We start from the raw sequence: 19,131 nt of genomic DNA, 5'->3' as shown, positions 1-19,131 counted from the left end.
CCAGCTCGTCTGCCGTCAAGAGCTGAGACCAGGGCACAGCCTCCCCATCAGTCAACACCAAGAGAGCACAAGCAGGTTCTATGCAAAAGTATTTTATTGGATACAAAAACATTCCAGTATAGTGAAAAAAATTATATCATTGATGATGGAGCTTGTCAGGGCTAAAACCCGAGACTTGCTGCTGTCTGCTCCGGTCCTGCCGCAGGCCATTGGTTCCCCTCCCATTACACCTGGGCTTTGTTGGTGGCTCCGTCCTCGGAGGCTGGTCCGGGCTGTGGGGCTGCAGGGCTGACCTGGATGGGCACGTTCCTCTCGGGGGCGGCCGGCAGGGCCAGCCGGGGGGCCTCGATGCGGAGCTGCCCCTCCTTGGACAGGGAGCACGTCAGCGCCTCGGCGTCCACCTCCTCGGGCACGTCCCACTCCCGCTTCAGCACCTCGTACTTGTAGGAGAAGGAGCCCTTCTCATCGACGTTCTGCGTCTCCTTCTGCCCCACCAGCACCACCTTCCTGCCCACCACCTTCACCGACAGCTGCTCGGGAGCAAAGTTCTTGACGTCCTGGCAGACGGAGAAGCCCTCGCCGGAGCCCTGGGTCAGGGCTGGGCTGGTGCTGGTGCTCGGGGCTCTCTCCATGGCGGTGGCTCCTTGGCTGCTCAGGAGCTGCTCGAAGCTGCTCATGAACTCCCGAGCTTTCTCCATCTCCTGCTGCAGCTCGGTGAAGATGGTCTCTGCGTGGGGCCAGAGGGTCCTCACCGTGCCCAGCCGGCTGGCCAGGGAGCTGGAGGCGAATGGTGCGAGGTGCATTCGGCAAAGCATCGCTGCTGCTGGTGCTGCTGGTGCTGCTGGTGCTGCTGGTGCTGCTGGTAGCTGGTGGCTCTCAGGCTGGGAGCGCTCTGTCCCGCTACTGCCACCCGCGGCTTTTATTCCCCTTCCCAGGAGGAGTGGCCTCATCCTGTGCATCACGTCATCCTTGGGAGAAAAGTTTAGCTCTTTCCAGCCTGTTCTAGCTCATTCTTGTTACTCATCCATGAGGAGAGGCACCTCTTACGTCGTGCCCAGCATACCTTCGCCCTTAGTCTTGCGGCTCTGCTCTCCTGGCTTATAATTAGCAGCATCACCTCAGCCTCTGAGCGGGATGCCTGAGCCACTCCTGCCAAAAATCTGTGGCCTTTCTACCTCCCAGGCAGGGAGTGGGGCTGGGCTCTTCTCCTCCCTGCCTTCCACCCCCTCTCCTGTGCCCCGTTCCCCTCCCCATCTGCAGGCAGGAGAGCTCCTCTGTCCCCCACCCAGTTTGCAGGACTCACCTGGGGACCCCCAGGTGGGACCAGAAACCAGCCTGTGGGCCCCTCCCCAGGCGGGGTGCACAGGCGGGGTGCTGGGGGGCTGGCACAGGACGGGTGGGCAGCCCCCGGGGTGGGAGGGGGGCCTAGAAAGTGCGAGAGGCGTCTGGCAGTGGGTGACGTCGGAACACGTTGCTTTAGGGGTGGGTCTGTCCCTGTGCTGGCCAAAGTGAGACGCTCCTGGCACAGCGTAACCTGCGCTCCGCCGAGCCCCGCAGCGCGGGGGCCATGGGAAGGGCTGTGCTGGCCCCCTGGCTGGTGGTCCCGCGGGCCTCGCTGCATCACGGTGCCTCTGCAGAAACCCGAGCTGCCAGCAGTGACTGCAGCTCCCTATTTGTGGCGTGTGACTCGTCCCCAGAAGCAGGCGCTGCTATTTCGGCTGGCAGATAATCAGCCGCTCAAAAATAGGTGATGGCTCTGGGAGGGTGCGTGGGGAGAGAGCGTTCTGGAAGGGGCACGCCCCCAGGCAGGGAAGGATAAAATCCGCCGCTCCCCGGCCCCAGCCCAGCACTCTCCAGCCCCTGCACAGAGCTGAGCCGCAGCACACACCAGGAGCAGAGATGCTTTGCCGCCTGCACTTCATGCCGCCCATGTCCAGCTCGCTGTTCCCGTGGCTGGGACCCGTCCGCACCATCTGGCCACATCCAGGCACCCTCTTCGCCGAGCTGGAGCGAGAGCTGCGCCTGGAGATGGAGAGGGCTCGGGAGTTCATGAGCAGCTTCGAGCAGCTCCTGAGCAGCGGGAGCAGCCCCAGCCGGCTCGGCATCACCGCGGAGCGAGCCCCGAGCACCAGCACCAGCCCAGCCCTGACCCAGGGCTCCGGCGAGGGCTTCTCCGTCTGCCAGGACGTCAAGGACTTTGCTCCCGAGCAGCTGTCGGTGAAGGTGGTGGGCAGGAAGGTGGTGCTGGTGGGGCAGAAGGAGACGCAGAGCACGGACGAGAAGGGCTCCTTCTCCTACAAGTACGAGGTGCTGAAGCGGGAGTGGGACGTGCCCGAGGAGGTGGACGCCGAGGCGCTGACGTGCTCCCTGTCCAAGGAGGGGCAGCTCCGCATCGAGGCCCCCCGGCTGGCCCTGCCGGCCGCCCCCGAGAGGAACGTGCCCATCCAGATGGGCCCGGCGGTGGCACAGCCGGCAGCCAGCACCGACGAGGCAGCCGAGCGGGCCAAGGCGTGACGGGGAGCAGCACCGCGCCGGGCTGAGCCCGGCTGCCAGGGCAGCTGCTGGCCACAGGGCAGGACCCCGCCGGGGACCGCACGGCGGCCTGGTGGCGGGCGCCTCTGCCCAAAACATGTAGCTTTTTTGATATGTAATAAATGTTCCTGACTTTTATTTGTGCAGTTTCTGTGTTTGCTGGTCTCGCCCGGCCCCTGTGCTTTGCGGCACTCCTGGCTGTGCCCACGCAGTGGGCTGGCAGCCCGGGGAGCTGGGCACGTCCCTGGCACCTCTCCCCAGCCCCGCCTTGGCAGAGGAGGTCGTTCGAGGGGCTCCAGCACATGCCCGGCGCTGAGCATCCCTGGGGGGCCCTGAGCATCCCCCCCGGGCAGCCTTTGGGCACCCGACGCCCCATCGGGATGGTGCTGGGACTCTCTCATGCCGTACCCGCCCAGCCACAAGCCGTTCCGAGCGGTGCCAGTACCCCCAGCTCCGAGCTGTGCCAGCATGCCCCGTTCCGAGCCGTTCCAGTGGCCCCCGTTCCAACCCCCCCCCCCCCCCCCCGCCATTGCTGGCACCTTCCAGGCGCTGCTCGCTCCTTCGCCACCCGGCGCGCCGCCAAGCCACGCCCCTCCGCGGCTAAATGGGCGGGGGCATCCATAAATGGGCAGGCAGGGGGCGGTCCCACTCCGTCTGTACCGCAGGAGGCGGGCGCATGCCGGGGATGGGGCGTGGCCACACTCCATATTGGGTGGAGGAGGCGGGGCGAGGCTGCGTGACCACACCCCCCGCGTTCCCCGGGAGGAGGTGGGGAAGGGGAGGGCGGGGCATCGCCCCCATATTTGGCGGGGAAGGCGGGGCCGCGCTCCATATTTGGAGGGGGCCGCGGGACGCTCCGTGCAGCGCCGAGGACCGCCGGGCCGGGCCGGGCCGGGCCGGGCCGGGCGCGGTGCCGGTCACCGATTACCGGGGCGGGGGCTCCTCCGGGCGGCGATGGCCTCTCGCCGCCGGTGGGACCCCGGGAGGGGCTCTCGGGGCGGCTGGCCCCCATCGGGCCCGGATCTCTCCATCCTCCGCGGCCGCCCGGCGCCGCCCGCAGCCCCGGGCGGGAGCTCCGCTCCCGTGAACCGCGCCCGTGAGCCGGCCCCGGCAGGACCGGCCCCCCCGCCGCCCCCCGCCGCAGCGGACTACCGATCCCGGCGTGCCCGGCGCGCAGGCGCAGTGAGCGCGGAGCGCACGCCGGGCCCGGCATGGCGGAGCCGGAGGCCGCGCAGCCCGGGCGGCCCCCGCCGGGCCCGGGGGCGGCGGCGGCGGGGAGCGGCGGGGCCGGGAGCGGGGCGGCGGCGGGAGGAGCGGGGTCCAGCGACCCGGCGCGGCCCGGGCTGAGCCAGCAACAGCGGGCGAGCCAGCGCAAGGCGCAGGTGCGGGGCTTCCCCCGCGGCAAGAAGCTGGAGAAGCTGGGGGTCTTCTCGGCCTGCAAGGTGGGCTGCATCGGCACCGGGCTGCACCGGCCGGGGGTGCGGAGGGGTGCGGGAGGGGGTGCTGGGCCGTGCACGGGCAGGGGGTGCAGGAGGGGGTGCTGGGCCGTGCAGGGGGTGCGGGAGGGGGGTGCTGGGCCGTGCAGGGGGTGCAGGAGGGGTGTGCTGGGCCGTGCACGGGCAGGGGGTGCTGGGCCGTGCAGGGGGTGCAGGAGGGGGTGCTGGGCCGTGCAGGGGGTGCAGGAGGGGGGTGCTGGGCCGTGCACGGGCAGGGGGTGCAGGAGGGGGGTGCTGGGCCGTGCACGGGCAGGGGGTGCAGGAGGGGGGTGCTGGGCCGTGCACGGGCAGGGGGTGCAGGAGGGGGTGCTGGGCCGTGCAGGGGGTGCAGGAGGGGGGTGCTGGGCCGTGCACGGGCAGGGGGTGCAGAAGGGGGGTGCTGGGCCGTGCAGGGGGTGCAGGGGGGGGGGTGCTGGGCCGTGCAGGGGGTGCAGGAGGGGGTGCTGGGCCGTGCACGGGCAGGGGGTGCAGGAGGGGGGTGCTGGGCCGTGCAGGGGGTGCAGGAGGGGGGTGCTGGGCCGTGCAGGGGGTGCAGGAGGGGGGTGCTGGGCCGTGCATGGGCAGGGGGTGCAGGGGGGGGGTGCTGGGCCGTGCAGGGGGTGCAGGGGGGGGGTGCTGGGCCGTGCAGGGGGTGCAGGAGGGGGTGCTGGGCCGTGCACGGGCAGGGGGTGCAGGAGGGGGTGCTGGGCCGTGCAGGGGGTGCAGGGGGGGGGTGCTGGGCCGTGCACGGGCAGGGGGTGCAGAAGGGGGGTGCTGGGCCGTGCAGGGGGTGCAGGGGGGGGGTGCTGGGCCGTGCAGGGGGTGCAGGAGGGGGTGCTGGGCCGTGCACGGGCAGGGGGTGCAGGAGGGGGGTGCTGGGCCGTGCAGGGGGTGCAGGAGGGGGGTGCTGGGCCGTGCAGGGGGTGCAGGAGGGGGGTGCTGGGCCGTGCATGGGCAGGGGGTGCAGAAGAGGGTGCTGGGCCGTGCAGGGGGTGCAGGGGGGGGGTGCTGGGCCGTGCAGGGGGTGCAGGAGGGGGTGCTGGGCCGTGCACGGGCAGGGGGTGCAGGAGGGGGTGCTGGGCCGTGCAGGGGGTGCAGGAGGGGGGTGCTGGGCCGTGCAGGAGGGGGGTGCTGGGCCGTGCATGAGCAGGGGGCGCAGGAGGGGGGTGTAAGGTCATGTGTGGTTGAGGGGTGCAGGATGGGGTGCTGGGCTGTGCATGGTGTTCAGGAGCGGGCGCTGGGCAGGGCTGCGGGAGGTGCTGAGGTGTGTGAGGGAGATGCGAGGACGTCCCTGGGCAGGGGCTGCACACAGGAGAGACGTGAGAGAGCATTAGGGTGCTGGGCCACGCAGGGTGGGTGCTGAGGAAAGCTGGGGTGCAGAAATAGGGGTGGGTGGGACAGGTAAAGGAGTCATTGCGGGTGGGGGGTTACTTGGCCCGAGAAGGCGGCAGCCCTGGCGCGAGGCGGAGCGTGGGCCGCTGCCCGACGGCCTCTGCGCCCCCTCGCCCCAGGCCAACGACGCCTGCAAGTGCAACGGCTGGAAGAACCCCAACCCCCCCACCGCCCCCCGCATGGACCTGCAGCAGCCGGTGACCAACCTGAGCGAGCCCTGCCGGAGCTGCGGCCACGCGCTGGGTAACCCCCCGCGGGGTGCCGGGGACCCCCCCGGGGAGGGGGAGCCGTGCTGACCCCCCCGGTCTCACCGTGGCTTTCCCTCCGCCGCAGCGGACCACGTGTCCCACCTGGAGAACGTCTCGGAGGAGGAGATCAACCGGCTGCTGGGCATGGTGGTGGACGTGGAGAACCTCTTCATGTCGGTGCACAAGGAGGAGGACACGGACACCAAGCAGGTGTATTTCTACCTGTTCAAGGTGCGTCTGGGGCTGGGCACGTCTCACTGCCCCCTGCACGGTGGGGCTTGCGCGGGGGTCCCTCAGCTTTGCCAGGGGGCTGGGGCTGCTGGCCCGCCAGCCCAGCCGGAGACCTGAAACACCCACCCTGTCCCGGGAGAGAAAGCTCTCCCGGCCTTGAGCTCCCCTGGGAGGGAGGTTTCTGGGGGAGAAACGTCCGTGCTCTGAGGTGGACCCTGGCACCTTCCTGGCTGTGTGAATGGGTGCAGCCCCGCGGCAGCGTTCTGCCACGTCCCCCGCTCGCGGTGTGCCTGGTTCTTGGGACTTCAGTAACCGTGCCCGGCGGGCTCTTCGCAGCTCCTGCGGAAGTGCATCCTGCAGATGAGCCAGCCTGTGGTCGAGGGGTCCCTGGGGAGCCCTCCCTTCGAGAAACCAAACATTGAGCAGGTGAGGCTGCTGTCAGGCTCACACATTGCGTTGGTGGCTTGTCCTGTGTTTTGCTGCTCTTGCACAGTCCCCTCCCTCTTCAGGGGCAGCGCCCAGTGCCCCTCCACCGCCCCTTCCTCTCCCCAGGGAGTCCTGAACTTTGTCCAGTACAAGTTCAGCCACCTGCCACCCAAGGAGCGGCAGACCATGTACGAGCTCTCCAAGATGTTCCTGCTCTGCCTCAACTACTGGAAGCTGGAGACGCCGTCCCAGTTCCGGCAGCGCTCCCAGAATGATGATGTGGCCACCTACAAGGTCAACTACACCAGGTGAGGGCGGGAGGGGGGGTCTGAGCCAGCCAGCCTGGGGGTCTGCCCGCTCCTCCCACCCCTGCGCGGGGTGGCCCCCGGGCTCTCAGCCTCTTCCTGGCTCATGGGTTGCTGGTCTGTTGGTCGAGCGGGCATCCAGAGGGGAGCCTGCTTCCAAATGACATCACCCACGGCCCCCCCGGGCGCCTGCTCTGCCCGTCCCTGCTCCCAGCAGTGCTGTCCCAGGAGGGTCACCGGTCCCAGCCCCGTCACTGGAGCCCGTTCTTGTCTCCTAGGTGGCTGTGCTACTGCCACGTGCCACAGAGCTGCGACAGCCTTCCCCGCTACGAGACCACCCACGTCTTCGGGCGCAGCCTCCTGAAGTCCATCTTCACCGTCACCCGCCGGCAGCTGCTGGAGAAATTCCGGGTGGAGAAGGACAAGCTGGTGCCAGAGAAGCGGACGCTGATCCTCACCCACTTCCCCAAGTAGGTGCCCGCCGCGGGGCTGGCCGCTGCGGAAGCTCTCCTCCCGCGGGGCACTCGCACACCGAGCGTGGCTGACGTGCCGCTCCCTGCCAGGTTCCTGTCCATGCTGGAGGAGGAGATCTACGGCGAGAACTCCCCGATCTGGGAGGCCGATTTCACGGTGCCAGCCGCGGAGGGTGCCCAGCTGGTGTCTCGCCCAGGTATCTCAGGGGGCTGGAGGATGAAGGACCGAGGCGTGGGGGAGCCGTGGTGGTGGCTGGGCTGCCGCGGCGTGACGAGCCGCTTCGCGGTAGCCGTGGGCATCGTCGGTCTCTTCCAGCCGCGGTCAGCACCGTCACCGTGCCCACCACTCCGCTCTTCAGCAAGAAGCTCAGCAGCAGCAGCTCTGCCGTGAGCATGGACACCAGCACCCCGGAGCCCCTGCCAGGTAGGGCCGGCCTGGCCCCGGCCCCGCGGGTGCTGGGACCGTCCTTGGTCCCTCCCGGTGCTGGATGTGCTGCTCTGCTCTGCTCCGCTCCCAGGGGAGAAGCGGAAGCTGCCCGAGAGCCTGACGCTGGAAGATGCCAAGCGGATCCGTGTCATGGGAGACATCCCCATGGAGCTGGTGAACGAGGTGATGCTGACCATCACCGACCCCGCTGCCATGCTGGGCCCCGAGGTACGGGCTGCGGGGTCTGAGGCGCTGCCGCTCTCCAGCACCCGCGGAGCCGCTTTCCCGATGTGTCGGGGCCTGGTTGGGCTCCCCCGTGGAGGGTGTGCTGGGGCCAGTGACACCCCCCGCACCCCCCCAGACCAGCCTGCTGTCGGCCAACGCGGCGCGGGACGAGACGGCTCGGCTGGAGGAGCGCCGCGGCATCATCGAGTTCCACGTCATCGGCAACTCGCTCTCGCAGAAGTCCAACAAGAAGATCCTGATGTGGCTGGTGGGCTTGCAGAACGTCTTCTCGCACCAGCTGCCCCGCATGCCCAAGGAGTACATCACCCGCCTCGTCTTCGACCCGTGCGTGACTCGGGGGGGTGAGGGGGAGCGGGTGTGGGGGGCTCCCGTCTCACCCTTGACCTCCCTGCCCGCAGGAAGCACAAGACCCTGGCACTGATCAAGGACGGCCGAGTGATCGGGGGGATCTGCTTCCGCATGTTCCCCACCCAGGGCTTCACAGAGATTGTCTTCTGCGCCGTCACGTCCAACGAGCAAGTGAAGGTGGGAGCGAGGAGGCGGGCGGTGGGCACGGCGTGGGGGTCCGCGGTGGCTCTGCAGGGTGGGGAGAAGCAGGGTGGTGGTGGGGGGGCCATGGGGGTGGTCTCACTGTAGCTGGTAGAGCCCGGGGCTGGCCCAACCTCTTGGGGAGCCAGACCCGCTCGGCGCTGGCCGGCCCCGAGCAGCAGCAGTCGCTCTGGGACATCTTCCAGCTGCCCGTGTCCCTGGGTGGGAGGGGGCTGTGTGTCCTGTCCGACTCAGGCTGCCTGGGGGGCACGGGGGGGGGTGGTCCCTGTCTCACGGTGGCTCCCCCAGGGCTACGGGACGCACCTGATGAACCACCTGAAGGAGTACCACATCAAGCACAACATCCTCTACTTCCTCACCTACGCGGACGAGTACGCCATCGGCTACTTCAAGAAGCAGGTGAGCTCCTTCCCCCGGGGCAGCTCCCCTCAGCCCTCCTGCCCACCACCCCCCTCCCACCCGCCCCCTCCCTCCTAGGGCTTTTCCAAGGACATCAAGGTCCCCAAGAGCCGCTACCTGGGCTACATCAAGGACTACGAGGGGGCGACCCTGATGGAGTGCGAGCTGAACCCCCGCATCCCCTACACCGAGCTCTCCCACATCATCAAGAAGCAGAAGGAGGTACGTCCCGGGGTGGGCGCTGCCCGGGAGGGGGGTCGGCAGCGGGTGCAGCCGGTGCTCTGGGCCGGGGGGGGTCCCAGGGCACGGAGCATCCTGCAGTCCCTGCTCGCCTCCCCCCTTCTCACCCCCCCCCTTCCTGATGCAGATCATCAAGAAGCTGATTGAGAGGAAGCAGGCGCAGATCCGCAAGGTCTACCCTGGCCTGACCTGCTTCAAGGAGGGCGTGCGGCAGATCCCCATCGAGAGCGTCCCCGGAATCCGTGAGTCCTGCTGGCTTCTGGCGGGGAAGGGGCTGCCTGGCAGGAGGGCTCCCTCCTCCCTCGCCCACGGGGCAGACGTGGTGACGTTGGTGCTTGTCTTCCAGGAGAAACGGGCTGGAAACCACTGGGGAAGGAGAAGGGGTGAGCGCTGCAGCGGGGGGTGGGCTGTGGGGGCTCGGATCGGGCTGCTGCTTGTTCGTGGGGCTGGGTGGGGAAGCTGGGAGCACCGGGACGGAGGGCGGCTGCCCGCTGACGGGCACTGGTTTTGTCCTACAGAAAAGAGCTGAAGGATCCAGACCAGCTCTACAACACCCTGAAGAACCTCCTGGCCCAGATCAAGGTGGGGGCAGGAGGGGACCTTCTGCTCTGGGTGCCCCTGTCTCCCCCCCCCCAGCCCTCGGAGCTGCCTCCCCTGGGACGGGCTGTCCTGGGCCCTGCCCTCGGGGGGCAGGGGGGGTGACAGACCCCCGTGTGCTGGGCTGGGCAGGGGGCTGCATGTAATCTGCCCCCCCCCGGCCTCTCCCCAGACCCACCCCAGTGCGTGGCCCTTCATGGAGCCGGTGAAGAAGTCGGAGGCCCCAGACTACTATGAAATCATCCGCTTCCCCATCGGTAGGTGGTTGTGCCCGCACCCTGGGGGGCTGGGGGGGGCTTCAGCCCTGTCCTGGGGTCTCTGCTGGGGGGTCAGGGTTGGGCTGGTGGGGTGCTGGGAGCCCCAGGACAGGCCAGGAGAGAGAGGGATGGGTTGGGTCCAGCTCTGGGTGCAGAGGCCTGGGGGACCTAACCCTTCCCCACCCCCAGACCTGAAGACCATGACCGAGCGCCTGAAGAACCGCTACTACGTCACCAAGAAGCTCTTCATCGCCGACCTGCAGCGCATCATCACCAACTGCCGCGAGTACAACCCGCCCGACAGCGACTACTGCAAGTGTGCCAACACCCTGGAGAAGTTCTTCTACTTCAAGCTCAAGGAGGGGGGGCTCATCGACAAGTAGGGGAGCTGGCCTGGGCCCGCCTTGGCCAGTGGCAGCCCCCCCCGGGGACAGGGCTGTCTGGGGGACCCAGCCCCCCTCCCTGACAGGGGCTGCTGGAGGGTTTGTTGCTGCTGGGCAGCCTGGGGGAGCTGGGCCTTCCCTTGGGGGGGCTGTTAGGAGGGAGGGGGTGCTTTTATCCCCGAGCTGCTGCCTGCCTCTCCCGGGGGGGGGTGAGGAGAGGGGCTGGAGCTGCATCATCAGGATCCGCCCGGGTCAGGGGCAGTGCTGAGCTCCTGCCTCTCCCTGCGGGCCAGGAGCCCCCCCAGGGTGGTGCCTTCTGCCCTGGCTCTCCGCGGTAGGGCAGGGGCACACAAGTGCTTTGTTTTTTCTGCTTCCGTCCACGCACAGACACCCACCCCCCCTTCTTCTTGAATGTAGGGCAGGGCTCAGCCCTGCCCACCCGGAGCTGTGGGCAGAGATCCTGCGTGTGGGCCAGGGTCCTGCTGCTGGGGGGGGGTGGGAGTGCTCTGCCCCTGTGCCCCCCAGCTCCTGCTGCCTCTATCAGCTTTTCCCTCCCCCCGGAGGCTCCTGGGCTGCCCCTCGTTTGGCTGGGAGCGGTGGGGGCTGCCCTGGCCCCTGCTCTGCCCCAGCTGGGTGCCAGCCTTGGCCCCTGGGCGGGGGGTCAGCCCCTGCTCGCCTCCCCCCCCCCCTCCCCCCAGCTTTGCTGCCCCCTCCTCACACCTCGGGGGCCGTGTTGCCCCCTGTGCCTCCTTGGGTGCTGGGCTGGCGCGTGCCTGACCCCAGCACTGACTTGGCCCCCAGCCTCGCTTGCTCCCCTCCTGCCTTGCCCCCCCACGCCCCCCCCCGTGCTGTTATTGCTGTGTGGGTGCTGGTGCTGCTCTGCAGCTCACGGACCTGGCCGGGATGGGACCACCCCCCTTCCCCCCCCTTCCCTCTCACCATTCCACTTGACTGTTGGTTTGTTCGTTTGTTGGGTTTATTTTTTGGTTTGGCTTTTTTTTTGTTGTTGTTGTTGTTTTTTTGTTTTTTTAATAAACGTCCTTGTGCAGACCTAGCTGCACCCTTGAGTCTGGAGTCTGGCCCCGCAGCACGATCTGGGGGGGGTGGGGGGGTGTCGGGAGGCTGCAGAGAGCCCCTGGGCCTGGCTGGGGTGCACTGGGCGGAACTGGGGTGTGCGGTGCTGCCCGGGGGGGGCCCGGCCGGGGAGCGGGGGCCGCTTGGGGGGCGGGGCGGGGCAGCACCGGCGCTGCTGCGGGAGCTCCGCCGGGTTTCGGTTTCAGTTCGGGGGGCGCCGGGAACGGAGCGGGGGGGGGGGGGGGGGGGGGCGGCGGGGGCGTAGGCAGCCCCGCTCGGCTCGGCTCAGCCCGGTGCCGGCAGCGCGGCCGCCGGGGCCCCCCCTGGCCGGGCCCCCCCCCCCCCCCCGCCGGGGCTCCGCCAGGACGCGCCGCCTCCAGTTTCGTTTCCCGGCCGCGGCCCCGGGCGCGATGGAGCTGCGGGGGTACCAGCGGGAGGCCGTGGCCCCGGCCCTGCGCGGCCTTAACAGCATCATCTGGCTGCCCACGGGCGCGGGGAAGACCCGCGCTGCCGTCCACGTCTGCCGGAGGCACCTGGAGACCCGCCGGGGGGGCAAGGTGGCCGTGCTGGTCAACAAGGTGCTCCCCGACCCCCCTTCCCCGGCCCCGGGGGTAACGGCGGCCCCGGGCCGGCGCTGAGCGGGGTCTCCTGGGCGCAGGTGCACTTGGTGGACCAGCACGCCAAGAAGGAGCTCCACGTGCTGCAGGACAGCTTCAGGGTGACGGCCATCAGCGGGGACAGCAGCCACAAGTCCTTCTTCGCCAGCGTGGTGAAGCAGAGCGACGTCGTCATCTGCACGGCCCAGATCCTGCAGAACGCGCTGCTCAGCGGGGACGAGGACACGCGCGTGGAGCTGACGGGTGGGCGCGGGACCCGGCTCTCCCCGCGGCCAGGCTGGGGTGGGTCTGCCCCGGCCGAGCCTCTGCCGCTGCCTGGAGCTCCCGCAGGGCTCATCCCGCTCCTCTCCCTCGCCCGGCGCAGATTTCTCGCTGCTGGTGATAGACGAGTGCCACCACACGCACAAGGAAGCCGTCTACAACAAAATCATGCTGAATTACCTCCAGCGCAAGCTCAGCGGGCAGCAGGACCTGCCGCAGGTCCTGGGCCTGACGGCATCCCCGGGCACCGGGGGGGCAACCTCCTTCGAGGGGGCCGTGGAGCACATCCTGCAGGTGGGTCCCACACCCCCTGTCCTGCGCCAAGACAGGGTGCAGCGGCCCTGGGCACAGCTTCCCCTGGGGTGCAGCGGGGTGTCCCTTGGGGAGAGCACTGATAAGGCGGTGTGCGAGCGCTGGGCAGCTCCGGGGGGAGTTCTCCCCGAGCTCTCCGCATCGCCCTGGGCTGCTGGGCTGAGGGCTGGAAGCGGGGTCTCACCCTCCCAGATCTGTGCCAACCTGGACACCGAGAAAATCACGTCGGCGCAGGAGGAGGTGCAGCAGCTGCAGAGCCACGTCCCCCAGCCCAGGAAGCAGTACGACCTGTGCCAGGAGAGAGCGCAGGTGAGGGCGGCTGGCCGGAGCCGCAGGGCCACTCGCCAGGTGGAAGGTTGGGTTAGGGTTAGGGTTGGTTAGGGTTAGGGTTGGTTAGGGTTAGGGTTAGAGTTGGTTAGGATTAGGGTTAGGGTTAGGGTTAGGGTTGGTTAGGGTTAGGGTTAGGGTTGGTTAGGGTTAGGGTTAGAGTTACGGTTGGTTAGGGTTAGGGTTAGGGTTAGCTTTAGGGTTAGGGTTAACCCCTGAGCCCTGCTGAGCCGGGGGGCTGTGTCCCTCCGTCCGCTCGGCTCAGGCCAGCACAGGGAACCGGCTGACCCGGCGCGTTGGGGCAGGGGGATCCCGCAGCCGGCTGGGTCCCGCCGTGCAAACAGCCCTTTGCTGGTCAACGACACGCTGCGGATGATGGACACCTTCCAGCGCCTCCAGCAGTTCTACGCTGCTGAGAGGGACGCGAAGGACCCCAACCAAGCCCCCGGCGAGGCCCGCTGGGCTGCGCCTCTGAGGCTGTCCGGAGCAACGTCCCCGATTCCTCGGGTCCTGAGCCCCTCTCTGCTCCCAGGACCCCTTTGGCACGCGGCTGAAGAGGATGATGGAGCAGATCCAGCAGCACATGGAGACGCCCGGCCTGCCGCAGGACTTCGGCACGCAGATTTACGAGCAGCGCATCGTGGAGCTGGAGAAGAGAGGTGAGGGGGGCGGCGGGGCGGGGGCGGCGGGGCAGAGCCGGCAGGCGCGGGGCCGGGCTGTGACGGCGGCGTGCCCCGGCCCTTGCCAGCGGCAGAGACGTTTTGTCGCAAGACGCGGGTGTGCGCCCTGCACTTGCGCAAGTACAACGACGCTTTGCTGATCAACGACACGGTGCGGATGATCGACGCCTTCCAGTGCCTGCAGCAGTTCTACGCCGCTGGGCGGGACGCGAAGGACCCCACCGAGCGCTTCCTCGCCGCCACGTTTGAGGGTAACGGCGGGGCTTGGAGGCGGGGGTTGGTGCTGGGTGCTCTTGGGGGGGCGGGGACCCCCGCTGATGCTCCGCTCGCCTGCGCAGAGAACAGGCCGAGCCTGCAGGCGCTGGCTGGGGACCGGCGCTATGAGAATCCCAGGCTGGGCAAGCTGGAGGAGATCCTGCGGGAGCACTTCCAGCCCCTGGGCACCTCTCGCGGCATCGTCTTCACCAAGACGCGGCAGAGCGCCCACAGCCTGCTCGGCTGGCTGCAGGACACGGCCGCGCTCGGCGGGCAGCACGTCAGGGCCGCCGTCCTCACCGGCGCCGGCTACAGCAACCAGGGCCGGCACATGACGCAGGTGAGCGGAGCCCCGGCGCGCTCCGTGGGTGCTGCGGGTGCTGCCGGGGGCTCCCAGCCCCACGCAGCCGTGTCACCCCCTCTCCCCCCAGAACGAGCAGCAGGACGTGATCAAGCTGTTCCGCGAGGGAGCCCTCAACCTGCTCTTCTCCACCAGTGTGGCCGAGGAGGGCCTGGATATCCCCGAGTGCAACATCGTGGTCCGCTATGGGCTGATGACCAACGAGATTGCCATGATGCAGGTAGCTGCCGGGGCTCCCCCCAGCCACTCTGCCCGGCCCCGTGGGGGGGGGCAGCCTGCCGGGACACCCCAAAGCCACGGGGGTGGGACACGGGGTCTCTCACACCCCACACCCGCTCGCAGCTCCCTGAGGATGAGCCCAGCCCCTGGCAGAGCATCTCCTTGGCGAGGTGCAGCGGGGTGGGGGGGTGGATCCATCCTCACAGGGTGGCACGGGGAGGCGGGGGGGGGTGGGGGGTGTCAGCCACGACCCTCCTCTGCTGAGCGCAGCGTTTGGCCCTTCCTCTGCAGGCCCGGGGCCGTGCCCGTGCCAAAAACAGCGTCTACTCCGTCCTCGCCAAAGCCAACAGCAGGGAGGTCTCTCGCGAGCTGCTCAACGAGGACCTGGTGGAGCTGATGGAGAGGGCGATCGGAGCGGTGCAGGCCATGCCCGAGCAGGAGTATCGTCTCAAGGTGAGCGCCAGGAGGGACAGGCAGCTCCTGCCCGCCTCCGCGGCGTGGGCACAGCCCCCTGCACCCCGGATTTGGCCGCCTGCTCTCCCCCTGGGGCAGCGTCAGGTGCACGGGGCACCTGCCGTGCAGCTCGCGCTCTCTGGGGTGGTGCACCTCTCTGCGGCCGTGTGTCTTGCCATGTCTGCTGTCTGTCTGTGTGCTGACCCCCATCCTCCCCCTGCCCTCCGCAGATCAGGGAGCTGCAGCAAGCTGCGGTTGCCAGCTGGCTCATGAAGGAGGTCAGGATCAGCAAGAGGCGGCGGCTGCACGACCCGGAGGCTGTTTACCTCTACTGCGTCAACTGCAACTTGGCGGTGTGCCGCGGCACCGACATCCGCACCGTGGAGGGCATGCACCACGTTAACATCAACCCCAGCTTCAGGTAGGAGCTGGGTGCTGGCAGGGGCGAGTGGGCAGGGGTCCCAGCACGGGCTGCCGCACTCCCCACCCAGGACGAGCCGGGGGGGGCAGCAGCCTGCTGCCAGATCTTTCTTGGGGACCCCGGGCCAGGGAGGTCGTGGGGGCTTTGTAGGACAGCGTGGCTGCGGTGGCATGCCCCCGGCTATGTCCCCTGGACCGTTGTCCTTAGAGCATCTTTTGGCCCCTTGCAGGTTGTATTACAGGGTTTCCTCTGGGAAAATAGAGTTCCAGCGGACTTTCAAGGACTGGGAGCCGGGGTGCCGCATCGCATGCAGCGAGTGCAGGCAGGTGAGAGCGGCAATGCCCCCAGGGCTGCAGCCTGGTCAGAGCTGGGGGGGCAGGAGGGGCCGTGCCTTGGGCCCCAGCTCCTGTCTGAGGAATGGAGCTGTGTCTGCCCTCAGCACACGTCCCAGTGACGTGCATGACACACGCGGGACACGGGCACGGGCAGCTGTCTCCGAAGGGGATCGTACCCCAGGAGCCAGGAGCTGCCTCCATCCACGCGTGCGTGGCCCCGCAGCCCGAGGATGCTGCACCACGGGCTGTGTGACTGTCTCCTCCCTGCCCACACAGGACTGGGGAATGGAGATGATCTACCGGCAGGTGAAGCTGCCCATCCTCTGCATCAAAAACTTTGTGGTGGAGACGCCAGCTGAGAAGAGGAGGTACAAGAAGTGGAGCTCCGTGACATTCCCCATCGAGGAGTTTGACTATCTGGACTACTGCTCCAGCACCCACGGCTAGTCCTTCTAGTGTGGGCTCTGCTCAGAAGAGCCTATTCCCAGGCCACCTCCTGGGGCAGTGGGACCCTCCCCATCACCCTTGGCATGGGACCCTCCCTCCAGGCCCCTGCAGACAGAGAGCCACGGCTCACTGCTCTTTCCCTCGCTGGACCAGGCTGCCACAGCACATCCCTTGCTACAGCCCCTGACAGCAGGAGGAGGCTTTGCTGCGCCCACGCAAAAAGGATGAGAAATGGGTGTGGGAAAACGTCCGAACCCTTCCCTGCTTGCTGGCAGCTGCACCTTACCCCCCCGCATCCCCCCAGGGCTGCTGGGCCCCGGGGAGGATCCCCACGGCCGGTTTGCAGCCCTGCCAGGGGAATCAGCCCGTTCACATGGGCCCAGGCCGTGGCCCAGCGCTTCTGTGGCAGCTTCTGATTTACCTTGCCTAGTCGATCGTCCCCCATTAAAAACGTGTGTGTGCATGCTGGGAACGAGGGAGGCGTTGGTGGTTTCATTCCTCGCAGGATCTCGCTGCGCGCAGGCGGGTTCGATGTGGGACACCCCTCGCTCCGGAGCTGCAGCACCCCATCACCCGTGGGGGAGCCAGACACACACCCCACACCCCCCAGGGGTCCCCGGGGAGGCACATGGGAGTGCCTGGAGTGGCATGTGTGGGGCTGCCCCAGTCCTACCCCTCCCTGCAGACACCGGCCTGAGCGACCCACCCCACCCACCCACCCGAGACCAAACCTTCCTGTGGGCCAGAGGGAGCCCCAGCCCTGCAGCGACGCCGCGGGAGGGTTTGACCTGGCAGAGAGGAAAGGGCTGCTGCGGCTGAGCCGGGGCGTCCAGCACGGCTGGAGCCTTCTGTCGGGGCGGGGAAGGGGCTGCGTGGCTGCCCGCCCGCTCCGGGGGTCCCCGCGAGGCTCTGCCGGGGCCCCCCCGGGGCAGCCGGCCTCGCCGGGCCCCTTCCTTCCGAGCCGGGGAGGCCGAGGGAGCCGCGGGGCTTGCGGCGGGACCCCGGGCCGGGCTCGGGGGGGCTGGAATTCGGTGCCAGGGGCTCGGGGTCCCCGCGGCGGGGCCGGGATGCTGCAGCCCCGGAGCCCGCGCCCCCCCCCCCCCCCCCCCCGGTGCTCTCCCGCCGACGGTCGCTAGAGGGAAGCGCCGGCCCGGCCCGGCCGGGGGATGAGGGCGATGCCCGGGGTGCGGGGGGACACCGGGGGCAACGGACCCGGCCCGGCCGGGGAGTGCGGCCCGCGGGCGGGGGGATGCTCAGCCGGTGCCCGGCGGGTGCCGGGGAGGCTGCGACGCTCGCACCCGCCGCTCCGTGCGTGCCCCTGCCCCGCGGGATCCAGCCACGCGTGGACCGGGGACCTCCCGCTCAGGTAAGCAGCGCGGTCGCTCGGCGGGTTACGGGTCTCTCCAGGCACCCCGGGGGTGCGGGGGGCCGCGGTCTGTCCGTGCTCCCAGCCCGGTCCCGCCGGGCACAGGGAGCTCCCGGGAAGGGCGAGGGGTGGCTTTTCCACCGGGCACGGCCGGCCGCAGGGGCACCGGGGGTGCCCGGGCACGATCACCATCCAAATCTCCGTACCCCGGGATCACAGCACCCCGGGCTCACAATACCGTGCGATCACAGCACCCCGGTACTGTGGCCCTTGGGGCCCCTCGCCGTGGGCAGCTGCCGGAGGTTTCCTCCAGCGAGGACGCCTGCTCAGAGCAAGTGTGAGGCTCCTGCCTGACTTTGGAGTCATCGGCTTCTGCCATCATGAGGCATAGCCCAGTTTCAGGTGGAGTTAGCCCCAGGGGAAACATGAAGCCATTCTGTTCATCAGAAACTGGGTAATGAGGCCGTTTGAGTTATTTGTAGCTCTCTGTGGGCTGGGATGGCCTCTCCTACCTCTCCCCAGGCAGAATCCCTCCTGCAGGGACCCCAGATCGTTTTGCTAAGCTCAAATTGCCCTGATTTGTGCTCAGAGAATCCAGGCTGCGAGTTAACCTGATGGGTGCCTGCAGCACCAGGTGGTATGACCCCTCACCAGCTTAGATGGATCTGGTTGTCCGCTTTGGTGCCCCAAACCAGAATTTCTGCAACATCGAGCCAAACTTACCCCTTTTTGAGGGGTGCACCTGACCCCATGGGATATGGGGCCAGGGCAGCGTTGCTCTGTAGGACTCTGTGGGTTTTGCAAGTGGGTCTGCATCCAGCCCCTGCTTGTTCCTTCCTGTGCATCTCTGCTTTAACGCCAGCCCCATCTGGCTTCTCCTTCCCAGGGGCTCGGTCACCTTGGGCCTGGCGGCAGGGAGCAGCTGAGCTGCAGCGATCGGTGCTGCGACCTTGGCCGGCGTCCTTCAGAGCCAGCATCCTTCAGAGCTGGTTTCGCGTGACTGAGTCCCCAGGCTGTCTGTGGCCGGGCCAGCCTGTGTGAGGGTGTGGGGACACGCATCCCTGCGGCCCCCCCCCGTTAATCCGCTGTGGCTGCCGTGGGCAGCTTCCCTCGAGTGCGCCCTTGCTGCAGCCCTCAGCCTGGAGCAGGGGCAGTGGCTGTTCCCCTCCCATCAGCCATTCAGGTCACTCCGGCATCGATCGGGTCTGGGGTGCGCTGATAAACCGGTTTTGGAGCCGCAGGCACTCGGGGAGGCTGAGCCCGTGTCTGAGCATCTGAGCAGGTCTGCGCATCGTGGGGCTGCCCGAGTGTGGCCCCAGCCCCAGCCCCTCCGGGCGGGCTCTCCCTGGGCACTGGCACGGTGTCTTTGCTTTGCATCGCTCATCCTCCCGCTGTGGGTCAGACCCCAGCCGGGGGGGCCTCTGCTCCCCCCTGCTCCTCACACAGCCCAGAGTCCCCAGGGGGCTGCACCCTGCCCTGTGCCACCCTGCTCCCTCCTCCCTGCAGCACAGCGTGGCCGTGCCCCCACAGAGAGTGACTGTTGTACCCAGCCCGTGGGGCAGCTCTGGGCAGGTTTGTCCTGTGATTAAACCCGCCTGAAGCCCCAGTTCACCACTCCAAGTGCCCTGTCAATAGCTGGGTGTTAGAGAGGGCTGCTGGACCAGTTCTTGTGCACTGACACGTCCCCTGTCAATAACTTCTGGATTTAAATCTGTGGCTTGGAGCATCTTTGCTTATCTCAGCTCCCCGAAGCACTTATGTTCCTGGCTGTCGTAACTCCCGGCCTGTAAGTGGAGACAGGCACCATTTTCCCCACAGCAAAC

General features: G+C 68.4%; 4 protein-coding genes across 4 annotated transcripts; 3 read left to right on the top strand and 1 right to left on the bottom strand.

Annotated features, from left to right (window-relative positions):
* Positions 1-80: 80 nt before the first annotated feature.
* On the bottom strand, positions 81-922 carry LOC116964173 (heat shock protein beta-11-like). The gene has a single exon (XM_033002960.2). The coding sequence runs from the start codon at positions 813-815 to the stop codon at positions 225-227; it is 591 nt and encodes a 196-aa protein (XP_032858851.1). The 5' UTR covers positions 816-922; the 3' UTR covers positions 81-224.
* Positions 923-1,558: 636 nt separating this feature from the next.
* LOC116964174 (heat shock protein 30C-like) lies at positions 1,559-2,670 on the top strand. The gene has a single exon (XM_033002961.2). The coding sequence runs from the start codon at positions 1,900-1,902 to the stop codon at positions 2,512-2,514; it is 615 nt and encodes a 204-aa protein (XP_032858852.2). The 5' UTR covers positions 1,559-1,899; the 3' UTR covers positions 2,515-2,670.
* Positions 2,671-3,379: 709 nt separating this feature from the next.
* Positions 3,380-11,247, top strand: KAT2A (lysine acetyltransferase 2A). Its single transcript, XM_042787232.1, has 18 exons — positions 3,380-3,974; positions 5,519-5,642; positions 5,733-5,878; positions 6,215-6,304; positions 6,431-6,612; positions 6,888-7,079; positions 7,173-7,279; positions 7,399-7,506; positions 7,601-7,737; positions 7,871-8,079; positions 8,154-8,280; positions 8,593-8,703; positions 8,782-8,925; positions 9,071-9,185; positions 9,290-9,326; positions 9,462-9,525; positions 9,713-9,797; positions 9,987-11,247. Exons 1-18 carry the CDS (start codon positions 3,744-3,746, stop codon positions 10,178-10,180), a joined length of 2,403 nt encoding a protein of 800 aa, XP_042643166.1. The 5' UTR covers positions 3,380-3,743; the 3' UTR covers positions 10,181-11,247.
* Positions 11,248-11,657: 410 nt separating this feature from the next.
* DHX58 (DExH-box helicase 58) lies at positions 11,658-16,414 on the top strand. Its single transcript, XM_042787242.1, has 12 exons — positions 11,658-11,832; positions 11,913-12,114; positions 12,236-12,426; positions 12,637-12,753; positions 13,304-13,430; positions 13,520-13,702; positions 13,790-14,046; positions 14,138-14,287; positions 14,578-14,739; positions 14,970-15,160; positions 15,390-15,486; positions 15,772-16,414. The coding sequence occupies exons 1-12, from the start codon at positions 11,665-11,667 to the stop codon at positions 15,940-15,942; spliced, it is 2,016 nt and encodes a 671-aa protein (XP_042643176.1). The 5' UTR covers positions 11,658-11,664; the 3' UTR covers positions 15,943-16,414.
* Positions 16,415-19,131: the final 2,717 nt, after the last annotated feature.

Source organism: Tyto alba, unplaced genomic scaffold (assembly GCF_018691265.1).
Source record: "Tyto alba isolate M040663 unplaced genomic scaffold, T.alba_DEE_v4.0 Super-Scaffold_12, whole genome shotgun sequence".
NCBI lineage: Eukaryota > Metazoa > Chordata > Aves > Strigiformes > Tytonidae > Tyto > Tyto alba.
The sequence above is the reverse complement of the archived record's forward strand: the minus strand, read 5'-3'. Positions and strand labels throughout refer to the sequence as shown.

Excerpts from the sequence above, each read along its gene's own strand:
- LOC116964173 (XM_033002960.2), bottom strand. The coding sequence starts at position 815 with ATGCTTTGCCGAATGCACCTCGCACCATTCGCCTCCAGCTCCCTGGCC.
- LOC116964174 (XM_033002961.2), top strand. The coding sequence starts at position 1,900 with ATGCTTTGCCGCCTGCACTTCATGCCGCCCATGTCCAGCTCGCTGTTC.
- KAT2A (XM_042787232.1), top strand. The coding sequence starts at position 3,744 with ATGGCGGAGCCGGAGGCCGCGCAGCCCGGGCGGCCCCCGCCGGGCCCG. Across the intron at positions 7,080-7,172 it reads ATCCTCACCCACTTCCCCAA|GTTCCTGTCCATGCTGGAGG; the intron begins GTAGGTGCCCGC and ends GCTCCCTGCCAG. Across the intron at positions 8,704-8,781 it reads TCGGCTACTTCAAGAAGCAG|GGCTTTTCCAAGGACATCAA; the intron begins GTGAGCTCCTTC and ends CCTCCCTCCTAG.
- DHX58 (XM_042787242.1), top strand. The coding sequence starts at position 11,665 with ATGGAGCTGCGGGGGTACCAGCGGGAGGCCGTGGCCCCGGCCCTGCGC. Across the intron at positions 11,833-11,912 it reads TGGCCGTGCTGGTCAACAAG|GTGCACTTGGTGGACCAGCA; the intron begins GTGCTCCCCGAC and ends TCCTGGGCGCAG. Across the intron at positions 12,754-13,303 it reads TGTGCCAGGAGAGAGCGCAG|GACCCCTTTGGCACGCGGCT; the intron begins GTGAGGGCGGCT and ends CTCTGCTCCCAG.